A 21,385-nucleotide genomic window follows, 5' to 3' on the forward strand; every position below is an offset into this window, starting at 1 on the left:
AGCCTACCACCATCTGAATGGGTCTGAATTAATAACTGTTATAGTCTACCACCATCTGAATGGGTCTGAATTAATAACTGCTATGGTCTATCACCATCTGAATGGTTATGGGTCTGAATGAATACCTGCTATAGCCTACCACCATCTGAATGGTTATGGGTCTGAATAATAACTGCTATAGTCTACCGCCATCTGAATGGTTATGGGTCTGAATTAATAACTGTTATAGTCTACCACCATCTGAATGGGTCTGAATTAATAACTGCTATAATCTACCACCATCTGAATGGTTATGGGTCTGAATTAATAACTGCTATAGTCTACCACCATCTGAATGGTTATGGGTCTAAATTAATAACTGCTATAATCTACCACCATCTGAATGGTTATGGGTCTGAATTAATAACTGCTATAGTCTACCACCATCTGAATGGGTCTGAATTAATAACTGCTATAGTCTACCACCATCTGAATGGTTATGGGTCTGAATTAATAACTGTTTTAGTCTACCACCATCTGAATGGTTATGGGTCTGAATTAATAACTGCTATAGTCTACCACCATCTGAATGGGTCTGAATTAATAACTGCTATAGTCTACCACCATCTGAATGGTTATGGGTCTGAATTAATAACTGCTATAGCCTACCACCATCTGAATGGTTATGGGTCTGAATTATTAACTGCTATAGTCTACCACCATCTGAATGGTTATGGGTCTGAATTAATAACTGCTATAGTCTACCACCATCTGAATGGTTATGGGTCTGAATTAATAACTGTTATAGTCTACCACCATCTGAATGGTTATGGGTCTGAATTAATAACTGCTATAGTCTACCACCATCTGAATGGTTATGGGTCTGAATTAATAACTGCTATAGTCTACCACCATCTGAATGGTTATGGGTCTGAATTAATAACTGCTATAGTCTACCACCATCTGAATGGTTATGGGTCTGAATTATTAACTGCTATAGTCTACCACCATCTGAATGGGTCTGAATTAATAACTGTTATAGTCTACCACCATCTGAATGGTTATGGGTCTGAATTATTAACTGCTATAGTCTACCACCATCTGAATGGGTCTGAATTAATAACTGCTATAGTCTACCACCATCTGAATGGGTCTGAATTAATAACTGCTATAGTCTACCACCATCTGAATGGTTATGGGTCTGAATTAATAACTGTTATAGTCTACCACCATCTGAATGGTTATGGGTCTGAATTAATAACTGCTATAGTCTACCACCATCTGAATGGTTATGGGTCTGAATTAATAACTGCTATAGTCTACCGCCATCTGAATGGTTATGGGTCTGAATTAATAACTGTTATAGTCTACCACCATCTGAATGGTTATGGGTCTGAATTAATAACTGCTATAGTCTACCACCATCTGAATGGTTATGGGTCTGAATTAATAACTGCTATAGTCTACCGCCATCTGAATGGTTATGGGTCTGAATTAATAACTGTTATAGTCTACCACCATCTGAATGGTTATGGGTCTGAATTAATAACTGTTATAGCCTACCACCATCTGAATGGGTCTGAATTAATAACTGTTATAGTCTACCACCATCTGAATGGTTATGGGTCTGAATTAATAACTGCTATAGCCTACCACCATCTGAATGGTTATGGGTCTGAATTAATAACTGTTATAGTCTACCACCATCTGAATGGTTATGGGTCTGAATTAATAACTGTTATAGTCTACCACCATCTGAATGGTTATGGGTCTGAATTAATAACTGCTATAGCCTACCACCATCTGAATGGTTATGGGTCTGAATTAATAACTGCTATAGTCTACCACCATCTGAATGGGTCTGAATTAATAACTGCTATAGTCTACCACCTCCTGAATGGTTATGGGTCTGAATTAATAACTGCTATAGTCTACCACCATCTGAATGGTTATGGGTCTGAATTAATAACTGCTATAGCCTACCACCATCTGAATGGTTATGGGTCTGAATTAATAACTGCTATAGTCTACCACCATCTGAATGGGTCTGAATTAATAACTGCTATAGTCTACCACCATCTGAATGGTTATGGGTCTGAATTAATAACTGTTATAGTCTACCACCATCTGAATGGGTCTGAATTAATAACTGCTATAGCCTACCACCATCTGAATGGTTATGGGTCTGAATTAATAACTGCTATAGTCTACCACCATCTGAATGGTTATGGGTCTGAATTAATAACTGTTATAGTCTACCACCATCTGAATGGGTCTGAATTAATAACTGCTATAGTCTACCACCATCTGAATGGTTATGGGTCTGAATTAATAACTGCTATAGTCTACCACCATCTGAATGGTTATGGGTCTGAATTAATAACTGCTATAGACTACCACCATCTGAATGGTTATGGGTCTGAATTAATAACTGCTATAGTCTACCACCATCTGAATGGTTATGGGTCTGAATTAATAACTGCTATAGCCTACCACCATCTGAATGGTTATGGGTCTGAATTAATAACTGCTATAGTCTACCACCATCTGAATGGTTATGGGTCTGAATTAATAACTGCTATAGTCTACCACCATCTGAATGGTTATGGGTCTGAATTAATAACTGCTATAGTCTACCACCATCTGAATGGTTATGGGTCTGAATTAATAACTGTTTTAGTCTACCACCAGCTGAATGGGTCTGAATTAATAACTGCTATAGTCTACCACCATCTGAATGGGTCTGAATTCATAACTGTTATAGTCTACCACCATCTGAATGGGTCTGAATTAATAACTGTTATAGTCTACCACCATCTGAATGGTTATGGGTCTGAATTAATAACTGTTTTAGTCTACCACCATCTGAATGGGTCTGAATTAATAACTGCTATAGTCTACCACCATCTGAATGGGTCTGAATTAATAACTGTTATAGTCTACCACCATCTGAATGGGTCTGAATTAATAACTGCTATAGTCTACCACCATCTGAATGGGTCTGAATTAATAACTGCTATAGTCTACCACCATCTGAATGGGTCTGAATTAATAACTGCTATAGTCTACCACCATCTGAATGGTTATGGGTCTGAATTAATAACTGCTATAGTCTACCACCATCTGAATGGTTATGGGTCTGAATTAATAACTGCTATAGTCTACCACCATCTGAATGGTTATGGGTCTGAATTAATAACTGTTATAGCCTACCACCATCTGAATGGGTCTGAATTAATAACTGTTATAGTCTACCACCATCTGAATGGGTCTGAATTAATAACTGCTATGGTCTATCACCATCTGAATGGTTATGGGTCTGAATTAATACCTGCTATAGCCTACCACCATCTGAATGGTTATGGGTCTGAATAATAACTGCTATAGTCTACCGCCATCTGAATGGTTATGGGTCTGAATTAATAACTGTTATAGTCTACCGCCATCTGAATGGTTATGGGTCTGAATTAGTAACTGTTATAGTCTACCACCATCTGAATGGTTATGGGTCTGAATTAATAACTGCTATAATCTACCACCATCTGAATGGTTATGGGTCTGAATTAATAACTGCTATAGTCTACCACCATCTGAATGGGTCTGAATTAATAACTGCTATAGTCTACCACCATCTGAATGGTTATGGGTCTGAATTAATAACTGTTATAGTCTACCGCCATCTGAATGGTTATGGGTCTGAATTAATAACTGTTATAGTCTACCGCCATCTGAATGGTTATGGGTCTGAATTAATAACTGTTATAGTCTACCACCATCTGAATGGTTATGGGTCTGAATTAATAACTGCTATAATCTACCACCATCTGAATGGTTATGGGTCTGAATTAATAACTGCTATAGTCTACCACCATCTGAATGGGTCTGAATTAATAACTGCTATAGTCTACCACCATCTGAATGGTTATGGGTCTGAATTAATAACTGTTTTAGTCTACCACCATCTGAATGGTTATGGGTCTGAATTAATAACTGCTATAGTCTACCACCATCTGAATGGGTCTGAATTAATAACTGCTATAGTCTACCACCATCTGAATGGTTATGGGTCTGAATTAATAACTTTTTTAGTCTACCGCCATCTGAATGGTTATGGGTCTGAATTAATAACTGTTATAGTCTACCGCCATCTGAATGGTTATGGGTCTGAATTAATAACTGTTATAGTCTACCACCATCTGAATGGTTATGGGTCTGAATTAATAACTGCTATAGTCTACCGCCATCTGAATGGTTATGGGTCTGAATTAATAACTGCTATAATCTACCACCATCTGAATGGTTATGGGTCTGAATTAATAACTGCTATAGTCTACCACCATCTGAATGGTTATGGGTCTGAATTAATAACTGTTTTAGTCTACCACCATCTGAATGGGTCTGAATTAATAACTGCTATAGTCTACCACCATCTGAATGGTTATGGGTCTGAATTAATAACTGTTTTAGTCTACCACCATCTGAATGGGTCTGAATTAATAACTGCTATAGTCTACCACCATCTGAATGGTTATGGGTCTGAATTAATAACTGCTATAGTCTACCACCATCTGAATGGTTATGGGTCTGAATTAATAACTGCTATAGTCTACCACCATCTGAATGGTTATGGGTCTGAATTAATAACTGTTATAGCCTACCACCATCTGAATGGGTCTGAATTAATAACTGTTATAGTCTACCACCATCTGAATGGGTCTGAATTAATAACTGCTATGGTCTATCACCATCTGAATGGTTATGGGTCTGAATTAATACCTGCTATAGCCTACCACCATCTGAATGGTTATGGGTCTGAATTAATAACTGTTATAGTCTACCACCATCTGAATGGTTATGGGTCTGAATTAATAACTGTTATAGTCTACCGCCATCTGAATGGTTATGGGTCTGAATTAATAACTGTTATAGTCTACCACCATCTGAATGGTTATGGGTCTGAATTAATAACTGCTATAGTCTACCACCATCTGAATGGGTCTGAATTAATAACTGCTATAGTCTACCACCATCTGAATGGTTATGGGTCTGAATTAATAACTGTTTCAGTCTACCACCATCTGAATGGTTATGGGTCTGAATTAATAACTGCTATAGTCTACCACCATCTGAATGGGTCTGAATTAATAACTGCTATAGTCTACCACCATCTGAATGGTTATGGGTCTGAATTAATAACTGCTATAGTCTACCGCCATCTGAATGGTTATGGGTCTGAATTAATAACTGCTATAATCTACCACCATCTGAATGGTTATGGGTCTGAATTAATAACTGCTATAGTCTACCACCATCTGAATGGTTATGGGTCTGAATTAATAACTGTTTTAGTCTACCACCATCTGAATGGGTCTGAATTAATAACTGCTATAGTCTACCACCATCTGAATGGTTATGGGTCTGAATTAATAACTGTTTTAGTCTACCACCATCTGAATGGGTCTGAATTAATAACTGCTATAGTCTACCACCATCGGAATGGGTCTGAATTAATAACTGCTATAGTCTACCACCATCTGAATGGGTCTGAATTAATAACTGCTATAGTCTACCACCATCTGAATGGTTATGGGTCTGAATTAATAACTGCTATAGTCTACCACCATCTGAATGGTTATGGGTCTGAATTAATAACTGTTTTAGTCTACCACCATCTGAATGGGTCTGAATTAATAACTGCTATAGTCTACCACCATCTGAATGGTTATGGGTCTGAATTAATAACTGTTTTAGTCTACCACCATCTGAATGGGTCTGAATTAATAACTGCTATAGTCTACCACCATCGGAATGGGTCTGAATTAATAACTGCTATAGTCTACCACCATCTGAATGGGTCTGAATTAATAACTGCTATAGTCTACCACCATCTGAATGGTTATGGGTCTGAATTAATAACTGCTATAGTCTACCACCATCTGAATGGTTATGGGTCTGAATTAATAACTGCTATAGTCTACCACCATCTGAATGGTTATGGGTCTGAATTAATAACTGTTATAGCCTACCACCATCTGAATGGGTCTGAATTAATAACTGTTATAGTCTACCACCATCTGAATGGGTCTGAATTAATAACTGCTATGGTCTATCACCATCTGAATGGTTATGGGTCTGAATTAATAACTGTTATAGCCTACCACCATCTGAATGGGTCTGAATTAATAACTGTTATAGTCTACCACCATCTGAATGGGTCTGAATTAATAACTGCTATGGTCTATCACCATCTGAATGGTTATGGGTCTGAATTAATAACTGCTATAGTCTACCACCATCTGAATGGTTATGGGTCTGAATTAATAACTGTTATAGCCTACCACCATCTGAATGGGTCTGAATTAATAACTGTTATAGTCTACCACCATCTGAATGGGTCTGAATTAATAACTGCTATGGTCTATCACCATCTGAATGGTTATTGGTCTGAATTAATAACTGCTATAGTCTACCACCATCTGAATGGTTATGGGTCTGAATTAATAACTGTTATAGTGTACCACCATCTGAATGGGTCTGAATTCATAACTGCTATAGTCTACCACCATCTGAATGGTTATGGGTCTGAATTAATAACTGCTATAGTCTACCACCATCTGAATGGTTATGGTCTGAATTAATAACTGCTATAGCCTACCACCATCTGAATGGTTATGGGTCTGAATTAATAACTGCTATAGTCTACCACCATCTGAATGGTTATGGGTCTGAATTAATAACTGTTATAGTCTACCACCATCTGAATGGTTATGGGTCTGAATTAATAACTGCTATAGCCTACCACCATCTGAATGGGTCTGAATTAATAACTGCTATAGTCTACCACCATCTGAATGGTTATGGGTCTGAATTAATAACTGCTATAGCCTACCACCATCTGAATGGGTCTGAATTAATAACTGCTATAGTCTACCACCATCTGAATGGTTATGGGTCTGAATTGATAAGTGCTATAGTCTACCACCATCTGAATGGTTATGGGTCTGAATTAATAACTGCTATAGTCTACCACCATCTGAATGGGTCTGAATTAATAACTGCTATAGTCTACCACCATCTGAATGGGTCTGAATTAATAACTGCTATAGTCTACCACCATCTGAATGGGTCTGAATTAATAACTGCTATAGTCTACCACCATCTGAATGGTTATGGGTCTGAATTAATAACTGTTATAGTCTACCACCATCTGAATGGGTCTGAATTAATAACTGCTATAGTCTACCACCATCTGAATGGGTCTGAATTAATAACTGCTATAGCCTACCACCATCTGAATGGGTCTGAATTAATAACTGTTATAGTCTACGACCATCTGAATGGTTATGGGTCTGAATTAATAACTGCTATAGTCTACCACCATCTGAATGGTTATGGGTCTGAATTAATAACTGCTATAATCTACCACCATCTGAATGGTTATGGGTCTGAATTAATAACTGCTATAGTCTACCACCATCTGAATGGTTATGGGTCTGAATTAATAACTGTTATAGTCTACCACCATCTGAATGGTTATGGGTCTGAATTAATAACTGCTATAGTCTACCACCATCTGAATGGGTCTGAATTAATAACTGCTATAGTCTACCACCATCTGACTGGTTATGGGTCTGAATTAATAACTGCTATAGTCTACCACCATCTGAATGGTTATGGGTCTGAATTAATAACTGTTATAGTCTACCACCATCTGAATGGTTATGGGTCTGAATTAATAACTGCTATAGTCTACCACCATCTGAATGGGTCTGAATTAATAACTGCTATAGTCTACCACCATCTGAATGGGTCTGAATTAATAATTGCTATAGTCTACCACCATCTGAATGGTTATGGGTCTGAATTAATAACTGCTATAGTCTACCACCATCTGAATGGGTCTGAATTAATAACTGCTATAGTCTACCACCATCTGAATGGTTATGGGTCTGAATTAATAACTGTTATAGTCTACCACCATCTGAATGGTTATGGGTCTGAATTAATAACTGCTATAGTCTACCACCATCTGAATGGTTATGGGTCTGAATTAATAACTGTTATAGTCTACCACCATCTGAATGGTTATGGGTCTGAATTAATAACTGATATAGTCTACCACCATCTGAATGGGTCTGAATTAATAACTGCTATAGTTTACCACCATCTGAATGGTTATGGGTCTGAATTAATAACTGCTATAGTCTACCACCATCTGAATGGTTATGGGTCTGAATTAATAACTGCTATAGTCTACCACCATCTGAATGGTTATGGGTCTGAATTAATAACTGCTATAGTTTACCACCATCTGAATGGTTATGGGTCTGAATTAATAACTGCTATAGTCTACCACCATCTGAATGGTTATGGGTCTGAATTAATAACTGCTATAGTCTACCACCATCTGAATGGTTATGGGTCTGAATTAATAACTGCTATAGCCTACCACCATCTGAATGGGTCTGAATTAATAACTGCTATAGTCTACCACCATCTGAATGGGTCTGAATTAATAACTACTATAGTCTACCACCATCTGAATGGGTCTGAATTAATAACTGCTATAGTCTACCACCATCTGAATGGTTATGGGTCTGAATTAATAACTACTATAGTCTACCACCATCTGAATGGTTATGGGTCTGAATTAATAACTACTATAGTATACCACCATCTGAATGGTTATGGGTCTGAATTAATAACTACTATAGTCTACCACCATCTGAATGGGTCTGAATTAATAACTACTATAGTCTACCACCATCTGAATGGGTCTGAATTAATAACTGCTATAGTCTACCACCATCTGAATGGTTATGGGTCTGAATTAATAACTGTTATAGTCTACCACCATCTGAATGGTTATGGGTCTGAATTAATAACTGTTATAGTCTACCACCATCTGAATGGTTATGGGTCTGAATTAATAACTGTTATAGCCTACCACCATCTGAATGGGTCTGAATTAATAACTGCTATAGTTTACCACCATCTGAATGGGTCTGAATTAATAACTACTATAGTCTACCACCATCTGAATGGTTATGGGTCTGAATTAATAACTGTTATAGTCTACCACCATCTGAATGGTTATGGGTCTGAATTAATAACTGTTATAGTCTACCACCATCTGAATGGTTATGGGTCTGAATTAATAACTACTATAGTCTACCACCATCTGAATGGGTCTGAATTAACAACTACTATAGTCTACCACCATCTGAATGGGTCTGAATTAATAACTACTATAGTCTACCACCATCTGAATGGGTCTGAATTAATAACTGCTATAGTCTACCACCATCTGAATGGTTATGGGTCTGAATTAATAACTACTATAGTCTACCACCATCTGAATGGTTATGGGTCTGAATTAATAACTACTATAGTCTACCACCATCTGAATGGTTATGGGTCTGAATTAATAACTACTATAGTCTACCACCATCTGAATGGGTCTGAATTAATAACTACTATAGTCTACCACCATCTGAATGGGTCTGAATTAATAACTGCTATAGTCTACCACCATCTGAATGGTTATGGGTCTGAATTAATAACTGTTATAGTCTACCACCATCTGAATGGTTATGGGTCTGAATTAATAACTGTTATAGTCTACCACCATCTGAATGGTTATGGGTCTGAATTAATAACTGTTATAGCCTACCACCATCTGAATGGGTCTGAATTAATAACTGCTATAGTTTACCACCATCTGAATGGGTCTGAATTAATAACTACTATAGTCTACCACCATCTGAATGGTTATGGGTCTGAATTAATAACTGTTATAGTCTACCACCATCTGAATGGTTATGGGTCTGAATTAATAACTGTTATAGTCTACCACCATCTGAATGGTTATGGGTCTGAATTAATAACTACTATAGTCTACCACCATCTGAATGGGTCTGAATTAACAACTACTATAGTCTACCACCATCTGAATGGGTCTGAATTAATAACTACTATAGTCTACCACCATCTGAATGGTTATGGGTCTGAATTAATAACTACTATAGTCTACCACCATCTGAATGGTTATGGGTCTGAATTAATAACTACTATAGTCTACCACCATCTGAATGGGTCTGAATTAATAACTGCTATAGTCTACCACCATCTGAATGGTTATGGGTCTGAATTAATAACTGTTATAGTCTACCACCATCTGAATGGGTCTGAATTAATAACTGCTATAGTCTACCACCATCTGAATGGTTATGGGTCTGAATTAATAACTGCTATAGTCTACCACCATCTGAATGGTTATGGGTCTGAATTAATAACTGCTATAGTCTACCACCATCTGAATGGTTATGGGTCTGAATTAATAACTGCTATAGTCTACCACCATCTGAATGGTTATGGGTCTGAATGAATAACTGCTATAGTCTACCACCATCTGAATGGTTATGGGTCTGAATTAATAACTGCTATAGTCTACCACCATCTGAATGGTTATGGGTCTGAATTAATAACTGCTGTAGTCTACCACCATCTGAATGGTTATGGGTCTGAATATATAACTGTTATAGACTACCACCATCTGAAGGGGTCTGAATATATAACTGTTATAGACTACCACCATCTGAAGGGGTCTGAATTAATAACTGTTTTAGTCTACCACCATCTGAATGGTTATGGGTCTGAATTAATAACTGCTATAGTCTACCACCATCTGAATGGTTATGGGTCTGAATTAATAACTGCTATAGCCTACCACCATCTGAATGGTTATGGGTCTGAATTAATAACTGCTATAGTCTACCACCATCTGATTGGTTATGGGTCTGAATTAATAACTGCTATAGTCTACCACCATCTGAATGGTTATGGGTCTGAATGAATAACTGCTATAGTCTACCACCATCTGAATGGTTATGGATCTGAATTAATAACTGCTATAGTCTACCACCATCTCGCGTTTGCTCTTCTGTCAAACTACCCGTGAGTTCTATTGGCTGCTGTAAAACAAGAGCTTGCGTCCTTCTTCGAATAGTCTATTGGTGTTAGAAATGCTGAATAAAATAATGTCCAGCTAGCTACACTAGTCTAGCTTTTCCTGCATGGGACTTCTAGAGCTAAGGATCGTTTTGTAAGGAGAGAGACCAGCGGAGCACAGGTGCTTGGGTATTGGGCAAGAGGCAGAGTCTATAAGTTAGGGGCTTATTATGTATAACCCATCATTAATTAGCTAAATATAAGGCAAATACTGCATTGAATCTATTACCTGAAAGAGGTAGGCTAGGACATCTATATATAGGGCTATATATGTATCTAGAACAGGGTGATCTATTTTGGATGCGATTTGATTAGAATTGATGGAGAGAGAGAAAGACTGCGAGAGAGCGCTCACTGGTGCACTGATTTAAACCAATGATATGGGGACTGTTTTAAATCTCTCCAGCTGCAATTTAAAAATAATACTCTTTACAATTAAAAGATAAGGTGACCCCTTAAAGCCAGATGGAGATGGGTAAATTAGGTCTACACACTGAGATAGGCTGTTAGCATGATGAGATGACAGGTCTACACACGGAGATAGGCTGTTAGCATGATGAGATGACAGGTCTACACACTGAGAAGGGCTGTTAGCATGATGAGATGACAGGTCTACACACTGAGAAGGGCTGTTAGCATGATGAGATGACAGGTCTACACACTGAGAAGGGCTGTCTGTCCCCACCCTGAGAAGGGCTGTCTGTCCCCACCCTGAGTGTTGATGATTCATCGTGCAGTGAGCAGAGAGAAGGCCGAAGAGAATCCAGACGTAGTCATCACATATAATTTAACAGTTCCATTTCACATCATGCTGTTCATTTAAATCATTTATTATAATTTACCGGTTTGTAACAGTTATTTATCCCTGCAAAAGGGAGTGGTTTTGGATGGCAAATCTCAGCTGTTATCTGGTTCCCATTCAACCCTATTCCACTGATCCCTTGGCCAAAATGAGTTTAATTTTGTTATTAAAATTCATTTAAAAAAGTTATATATTTTTGTATAGATACTTTGAGATCTGACCATGTACTGCCTGCAACAACTCCTGCTTTACACCACTGTACTAACACACACTTGTATAGCTGTGTAAATGTCTGAATCAGCCAGTGTGTTTCATCGCTGCGTGACTGAAGCAGACTGTTGGCTCTATTGTTCTCCAGCCAACCAGACCCTGCCTCCTCACAACTCCACAACAGACGGTTTCACACCGCAATAAGGACATACAAAACACTCACGAAATAACTTAAAGAAACAGAGAAGGAAAATAAATAAATAAAACAAGTAACCTTTTGAGAAAAGGAGGCGTGGATCTATAATCTATAAACGTGTAAGGGCAGAGAGAGGAGGGGGTGTGCTGTGTGTTAAAGAGGTGGGTTATATAATAGAAGTGAATCAGAGGATGAGTAAGAGAAGAAGTTGATGAAGACTTTTAGAGGAGAGTTGAAGGAGAGAGCAGAGAGGAGAGAGGACATGGAGAGAGCAGAGAGGAGAGAGGACATGGAGAGAGCAGAGAGGAGAGAGGACATGGAGAGAACAGAGAGGAGAGGGGAGATGGAGAGAGCAGAGAGGAGAGAGGACATGGAGAGATGACATAGAGAGAGCAGAGAGGAGAGAGGACATGGAGAGATGACATGGAGAGAGCAGAGAGGAGAGAGGACATGGAGAGAGCAGAGAGGAGAGAGGACATGGAGAGAACAAGGAGGAGAGGGGAGATGGAGAGAGCAGAGAGGAGAGGGGAGATGGAGAGAGCAGAGAGGAGAGGGGAGATGGAGAGAGCAGAGAGGGGAGACGGAGAGAGCAGAGAGGAGCGAGGACATGGAGAGATGACATGGAGAGATGACATGGAGAGAGCAGACAGGAGAGGGGAGATGGAGAGAGCAGAGAGGAGAGAGGACATGGAGAGAACAGAGAGGAGAGGGGAGATGGAGAGAGCAGAGAGGAGCGAGGACATGGAGAACAGAGAGGAGAGAGGACATGGAGAGATGACATGGAGAGATGACATGGAGAGAGCAGACAGGAGAGGGGAGATGGAGAGAGCAGAGAGGAGAGAGGACATGGAGAGAACAGAGAGGAGAGGGGAGATGGAGAGATGACATGGAGAGAGCAGAGAGGAGAGAGGACATGGAGAGAGCAGAGAGGAGAGGGGAGATGGAGAGATGACATGGAGAGAGCAGAGAGGAGAGAGGACATGGAGAGAGCAGAGAGGAGAGAGGACATGGAGAGAGCAGAGAGGAGAGAGGAGAGAGGACATGGAGAGAGCAGAGAGGAGAGAGGACATGGAGAGAGCAGAGAGGAGAGAGGACATGGAGAGAGGACATGGAGAGAGCAGAGAGGAGAGAGGACATGGAGAGAGCAGAGAGGAGAGGGGAGAGAGAGGACATGGAGAGATGACATGGAGAGAGCAGAGGAAGAGAGGAGAGATGAGGAAGATGGGGGAGATGAGGAAGAGGGGAGAGATGAGGAAGAGGGGGGAGATGAGGAAGAGGGGGGAGATGAGGAAGAGGGGGGAGCAGTTAGATGGAACACACACACACTACACAACAAGGGTTGGATCAGTTACCATGGGAACAGAGCTAGTTAAATAAAGTTGTCAAGGCGTTTCATTGTTAAATGACCTCACTCAGGACTTTAAACAACACAGACAGACACAACATTTGCCTTGTGAGGGAAAATACATCTGGGAATAATTTTCACTATAAAGATTGGTACGTTGTTAAGACTACAGTGGGTTTCAACGGGACTGTATACTGTATAAACAGTGGGGTGAAAAGTCTGTACATCCTTGATGAAGATGAACAAAAATTACTGTATAAAATGTATGCCTCAAATACTGAGCTACTATATTGTATGTTTACATGTTTTATTTATTATATTATATTAGTCTAAAAAAAAATTGCTTAGAGAAATAGATTTTGTATAACAAGTAATGTTAAACACATTTAATGATGTCACCTCTGTTTTCCTCACATTGCGTAAACAACGGCATTGAGACTTTATAAAAACAAATCATGAGTTGGAGAACACAGTTGGCAGGGCTCTCGGATCATTCCTTCATACAGAATCCTTCCAGGTCCTTGATATCCTTCGCCTGCGCTTATGGACTGCCCACTCCAATCCAAATCACAGGAACAGTGGAAGAGAGGGAGAGAGAGAGGGAGATGGAGGGAGAGAGAGAGAGGGAGATGGAGGGAGAGAGAGAGGGAGATGGAAGGAGAGAGAGAGAGATGGAGGGAGAGAGAGAGAGGGAGATGGAGGGGAGAGAGAGGGAAATGGAGGAAGAGAGAGGGAGATGGAGGGAGAGAGAGAGAGGGAGATGGAGGGGAGGGGAGAGAGAGGGAGATGGAAGGAGAGAGAGAGAGATGGAGGGAGAGAGAGAGAGGGAGATGGAGGGGAGAGAGAGGGAGATGGAAGGAGAGAGAGAGAGATGGAGGGAGAGAGAGAGAGAGAGGGAGATGGAGGGGAGAGAGAGAGAGGGAGATGGAAGGAGAGAGAGAGAAATGGAGGGAGAGAGAGAGAGGGAGATGGAGGGGAGAGAGAGGGAGATGGAGGAAGAGAGAGGGAGATGGAGGGAGAGAGAGAGAGGGAGATGGAGGGGAGAGAGAGGGAGATGGAAGGAGAGAGAGAGATGGAGGGAGAGAGAGAGAGGGAGATGGAGGGGAGAGAGAGGGAGATGGAGGAGGAAGAGAGAGGGAGATGGAGGGAAGAGAGAGGGAGATGGAGGGGAGAGAGAGGGAGATGGAGGGAAGAGAGAGGGAGATGGAGGAAGAGAGAGGGAGATGGAGGGAAGAGAGAGGGAGATGGAGGGGAGAGAGAGGGAGATGGAGGGAAGAGAGAGGCAGAGAGAGAGGAGATGGAGGGGAGAGAGAGGGAGATGGAGGGGAGAGGGAGAGAGATGGAGGGGAGAGAGAGAGGGAGATGAGGAAGAGGGGGAGATGAGGAAGAGGGGGAGATGAGGAAGAGGGGAGATATGAGGAAGAGGGGGTAGATGGAGGGGAAAGAGAGGGAGATGAGGAAGAGGGGGGAGATGAGGAAGAGGGGAGAGCAGTTAGATGGAACACACACTACACAACAAGGGTTGGATCAGTTACCATGGGAACAGAGCTAGTTAAATAAAGTTGTCAAGGTGTTTCATTGTTAAATGACCTCACTCAGGACTTTAAACAACATAGACAGACACAACATTTGCCTCGTGAGGGAAAATACATCTGGGAATAATTTTTACTATGAAGATTGGTACATTGTTAAGCACTCCAATACCATAACCCCTCCTCCTCCATGCTTCACGGTGGGAACCACACATGCGGAGATCATCCGTTCACCCACACCACGTCTCACAAAGACAAGAGAGTTGGAACCAAAAATCTCCAATTTGGACTCCAGCCCAAAGAACAAATTTCCACCAGTCTATTGTCCATTGCTCGTCTCTTCTTATTATTGGTGTCCTTTAGTAGTAGTCTCTGATTCACACATTCTCCTCTGAACAGTTGATGTTGAGATGTGTCTGTTACTTGAACTCTGTGAAGCATTTATTTGGGCTGCAATCTGAGGTGCAGTTCACTCTAATGAACTTATCCTCTGCAGCAGAGGTAACTCTTAAAAAAATGTTTGACTGACCTTCATGTCTTAAAGTAATGATGGACTGTCGTTTCTCTTTGCTTATTTGAGCTGTTCTTGCCATAATATGGACTTGGTCTTTTACCAAATAGGGCTATCTTCTGTATACCACCCCTACCTTGTCACAACACAAATGATTGGCTCAAACACATTAAGAAGGAAAGAAATTCCACAAATTAACTTTTAACAAGGCACAACTGTTAATTGAAATGCATTCCATGTGACTACCTCATGAAGCTGGTTGAGAGAATGCCAAGAGTGTGCAAAGCTGTCATCAAGGCAAAGGGTGGCTACTTGAAGAATCTCAAATATAAAATATATTTTGAATTGTTCAACACTTTTTTGGTTACTACATGATTCCATATGTGTTATTTCATAGTGTTGATGTCTTCATTATTATTCTACAATGTAGAAATTAGCAAAAAATAAAGAAAAAACCTTGAAAGAGTAGGTGTGTCCAAACCTTTCACTGGTACTGTATATAAACAATATTTGATAAAAAATTGAATTTAGCCTTCAAACTGCACACAGAGACATACAGATGGTATCCAGTACATCTGATTCTGGGGAAGAAGATGCAGGGTCTCATTGCCAAAATCACAAACTATCCATCTAAGCAAAGGTGCTGTGAGTCACAAACCGATTGACAACTAATGAAATGATGCTATCAATATTCCACACACAGCCATATGTGGTGACGTAGTACCATGTCGTGACGTGACTTTCATTAATGTTATGACTGTTATTTATCGAATAATGACCTACTATGTTTAATTGTTACCAGATTAAATTAATCATGAAACAATTAACTCATTAGGAATTTGGGGCACCACGGAAGAAGTTGTTTAACTTCTTGACGCTAGGAGGCAGAATTTTTATGTTTGGAAAAATAACGTTCCCAGTGTAAACGGCCTATTTCTCAGGCCCAGATGCTAGAATATGCATATAATTGACAGATTAGGATAGAAAACACTCTAAAGTTTCCAAAACTGTCAAAATATTGTATGAAAAGGGTTCCGCTTCATGGAAAGGGTTCGTTTGGACCTTCTCCTTGGTTCGTAAGTGTGAGTCTCTGATTGTCCACAAGAGGTCACAATGTCCTTCTCCTTGGTTGTCTGTGTTTACTTTCACTCGTTCTGGCAGAGTGGTCTTCTGAGGACAGTTAATCAGCCGTGTCGATGATCCCCAGAGTTGTGATGAGAGCAGTGTAGTCAATAATGATTTGAATAGAGAAAACGGATGCTTCTACTTACTTGATGGAGCCTACTTTGTCTCCATCAACTCGTGTTGATTTTCAGGGTCTTGACCAATGGAAATCTAGCTGCAGCTTGTGATCCTTCTAGTCTGGCATGTTAATTCTTAACTCAATATTTTATACACTTGGGTAAAAAGGGGCGCTTCTGTCATACTGAAAAGCTCTCTGAGCTCCCTTCGGCGTAGCTAGTTATGGGGAAATAACATAATCAAAAACTATGATCTTGTTAGAGAACTAAAATCACATTCCTATCTTAACAAAAACATTCTCTTCATCCAGCATACAGGATGTAAAACTGACATACACAGTGTGAAAGCTCTCCAAGTTACTATATTTTCGTTATATCACTTTTATACAATTTTTATGACATCACAAAATATACATTAATTTCACATATTCCATCTGTCATCATTTCGGATGTTGAAATATATTTTCCCAGTATTCCCTGTTGAACGTTAGAGTTTTTGGGCTGCAAAACCTTCCAAAAAAAGTTTAAACATTTGTAAAAAAAAAAAAAAAAACTCTCACCTCTCTGTGAGAAAGTCAAATAAAAAAAATCATCAATCAATTTTTTTTGCAACAGAGAAATGAGTTATAGAAATTAATCAATTTCCCTGTTGGACTACTTGTCCATCATCCTACAAGTTGTATGCTAATGAATTGAGATCGTCGAGCATGATTCCAGTTTGACAGGATGTCGGGCAACGGACGTGTATTATCTTTTAAGATGGAAAGTGGACACCCATGTTGTTTTGTCTAGCATTGTGGAAGGATATCGTCATGATCAAACATCAGAATATTGTAGGTCTTTAAACACTGGGGAGGTAAACCGCGTTTACAATCCCCTTTTCCTAAACGGGTCGAATGGTGGGTGTTGGAGAAATAATGACTTTGAATAGTCTCATTCTGAACGTCGTTATTTAAAAAAAAATTTACCCCCTTTTCTCCAATTATACAATCGCTGACCCTTATGACATAAGAGGTCGAAGACCTAATCCAGAGTAGGAAAGAACGGTTCTGTCACGATGCTCTGGTCCTGTGTTATCACGATGCTCTGGTCCTGTGTTATCACGATGCTCTGGTCCTGTGTTATCACGATGCTCTGGTCCTGTGTTATCACGATGCTCTGGTCCTGTGTTATCACGATGCTCTGGTCCTGTGTTATCACGATGCTCTGGTCCTGTGTTATCACGATGCTCTGGTCCTGTGTTGTCACGATGCTCTGGTCCTGTGTTATCACGATGCTCTGGTCCTGTGTTATCACGATGCTCTGGTCCTGTGTTATCACGATGCTCTGGTCCTGTGTTATCACGATGCTCTGGTCCTGTGTTATCATGATGCTCTGGCCCTGTGTTATCATGATGCTCTGGTCCTGTGTTATCACGATGCTCTGGTCCTGTGTTATCACGATGCTCTGGTCCTGTGTTATCACGATGCTCTGGTCCTGTGTTATCACGATGCTCTGGTCCTGTGTTATCACGATGCTCTGGTCCTGTGTTATCACGATGCTCTGGTCCTGTGTTATCACGATGCTCTGGTCCTGTGTTATCATGATGCTCTGGTCCTGTGTTATCACGATGCTCTGGTCCTGTGTTGTCACGATGCTCTGGTCCTGTGTTATCACGACGCTCTGGTCCTGTGTTATCACGATGCTCTGGCCCTGTGTTATCACGATGCTCTGGTCCTGTGTTATCACGATGCTCTGGCCCTGTGTTATCATGATGCTCTGGTCCTGTGTTATCACGATGCTCTGGCCCTGTGTTATCATGATGCTCTGGCCCTGTGTTATCACGATGCTCTGGTCCTGTGTTATCACGATGCTCTGGTCCTGTGTTATCATGATGCTCTGGTCCTGTGTTATCATGATGCTCTGGTCCTGTGTTATCACGATGCTCTGGTCCTGTGTTATCACGATGCTCTGGTCCTGTGTTATCACGATGCTCTGGTCCTGTGTTATCACGATGCTCTGGTCCTGTGTTATCACGATGCTCTGGTCCTGTGTTATCATGATGCTCTGGCCCTGTGTTATCACGATGCTCTGGTACGATGCTCTGGTCCTGTGTTATCACGATGCTCTGGTCCTGTGTTATCACGATGCTCTGGTCCTGTGTTATCATGATGCTCTGGCCCTGTGTTATCACGATGCTCTGGTCCTGTGTTATCATGATGCTCTGGCCCTGTGTTATCATGATGCTCTGGTCCTGTGTTATCACGATGCTCTGGTCCTGTGTTATCACGATGCTCTGGTCCTGTGTTATCACGATGCTCTGGTCCTGTGTTATCACGATGCTCTGGTCCTGTGTTATCACGATGCTCTGGTCCTGTGTTATCACGATGCTCTGGTCCTGTGTTATCACGATGCTCTGGTCCTGTGTTATCATGATGCTCTGGTCCTGTGTTATCACGATGCTCTGGTCCTGTGTTGTCACGATGCTCTGGTCCTGTGTTATCATGACGCTCTGGTCCTGTGTTATCACGATGCTCTGGCCCTGTGTTATCACGATGCTCTGGTCCTGTGTTATCACGATGCTCTGGCCCTGTGTTATCATGATGCTCTGGTCCTGTGTTATCATGATGCTCTGGTCCTGTGTTGTCACGATGCTCTGGTCCTGTGTTATCACGATGCTCTGGTCCTGTGTTATCACGATGCTCTGGTCCTGTGTTATCATGATGCTCTGGTCCTGTGTTATCACGATGCTCTGGCCCTGTGTTATCATGATGCTCTGGTCCTGTGTTATCACGATGCTCTGGCCCTGTGTTATCATGATGCTCTGGTCCTGTGTTATCACGATGCTCTGGCCCTGTGTTGTCACGATGCTCTGGCCCTGTGTTATCATGATGCTCTGGTCCTGTGTTATCACGATGCTCTGGCCCTGTGTTATCACGATGCTCTGGCCCTTTGTTATCACGATGCTCTGGTCCTGTGTTATCACGATGCTCTGGCCCTGTGTTATCATGATGCTCTGGTCCTGTGTTATCACGATGCTCTGGCCCTGTGTTATCACGATGCTCTGGCCCTGTGTTATCACGATGCTCTGGCCCTGTGTTACCATGATGCTCTGGCCCTGTGTTATCACGATGCTCTGGCCCTGTGTTATCACGATGCTCTGGTTCTGTGTTATCATGATGCTCTGGTCCTGTGTTATCATGATGCTCTGGCCCTTTGTTATCACAATGCTCTGGTCCTGTGTTATCACGATGCTCTGGCCCTGTGTTATCACGATGCTCTGACCCTGTGTTACCATGATGCTCTGGTCCTGTGTTATCACGATGCTCTGGTCCTGTGTTATCATGTTGCTCTGGCCCTGTGTTATCACAATGCTCTGGTCCTGTGTTATCACGATGCTCTGACCCTGTGTTACCATGATGCTCTGGTCCTGTGTTATCACGATGCTCTGGCCCTGTGTTATCACGATGCTCTGGCCCTGTATTATCACGATGCTCTGGCCCTGTGTTACCATGATGCTCTGGCCCTGTGTTATCATGATGCTCTGGCCCTGTGTTATCACGATGCTCTGGCCCTGTGTTATCACGATGCTCTGGCCCTATGTTATCACGATGCTCTGGCCCTGTGTTATCACAATGCTCTGGCCCTGTGTGAATAACATGAGAGAGGGAGAGAGAGAGAAATAGGGAAAGGGAGAGAGAGATAGGGAAAGGGGGAGAGAGGGAGAGAGATAGGGCAAGGGGGCGAGAGGGAGAGATATGGAGGGAGAGAGAGAAGGGGAGGCAGAGAGAGAGAGAGAGAGAGAGAGAGAGAGAGAGAGAGAGAGAGAGAGAGAGAGATAGGGAAAGGGGAGAGAAAGAGATAGGGAAAGGGGAAGAGAGAGAGAGACAGAGAGAGATAGGGAGAGAGAGAGAGGGAGAGAGAGAGAGAGATAGGGAAATGAGAGAGAGAGAGAGAGAGAGAGAGAGAGAGAGAGAGAGAGAGAGAGAGAGAGAGAGAGAGAGAGAGAGAGAGAGAGAGAGAGAGAGGGAAAGGGGAGAGAGGGAGAGAGGGAGAGAGAGAGAGATAGGGAAAGGGGAAGAGAGAGAGATAGGGAACGGAGAGAGAGAGAGAGAGAAAGGGAAAGGAGAGAGAGATAGGGAAAGGAGAGAGAGAGAGCGATAGGGAAAGGAGAGAGAGAGAGAAACAGAGAGAAAGAAAGAGATAATAAATGATTTCCAGTGTAAATAGAAACTCATTATCTCAGGAGACACAGACTATTTTTTAACAAACATCCGTTCCCATAACCGTCTGTATAACTCACCCACTCACACACACAACCGCACACACAACCGCACACACACACACACACACACACACACACACACACACACACACACACACACACACACACACACACACACACACACACACACACACACACACACACACACACACACACACACACACACACACACACACACACACACACACACACACACACACACACACACACACACACACACGTAGTACATCATCATGCCCCTCCATATTTCTGTGTATTGACAACTGAGGTGCAGAGTTTTAGCATTGACAACTGA

The 21,385-nt window shown here is 41.4% G+C and overlaps 1 protein-coding gene across 1 annotated transcript; it reads right to left on the bottom strand.

The window, feature by feature from the left end:
• Positions 1 to 17,849: 17,849 nt before the first annotated feature.
• LOC139551918 (uncharacterized) lies at positions 17,850 to 20,343 on the bottom strand. The gene is made up of 2 exons (XM_071363256.1): positions 18,904 to 20,343; positions 17,850 to 18,806 (listed from the first exon to the last, which is right to left on the bottom strand). The coding sequence occupies exons 1-2, from the start codon at positions 20,341 to 20,343 to the stop codon at positions 17,850 to 17,852; spliced, it is 2,397 nt and encodes a 798-aa protein (XP_071219357.1).
• Between the last annotated feature and the right edge of the window lie 1,042 nt (positions 20,344 to 21,385).

Source organism: Salvelinus alpinus, chromosome 24, assembly GCF_045679555.1.
Source record: "Salvelinus alpinus chromosome 24, SLU_Salpinus.1, whole genome shotgun sequence".
In the NCBI taxonomy this organism is placed as follows: domain Eukaryota; kingdom Metazoa; phylum Chordata; class Actinopteri; order Salmoniformes; family Salmonidae; genus Salvelinus; species Salvelinus alpinus.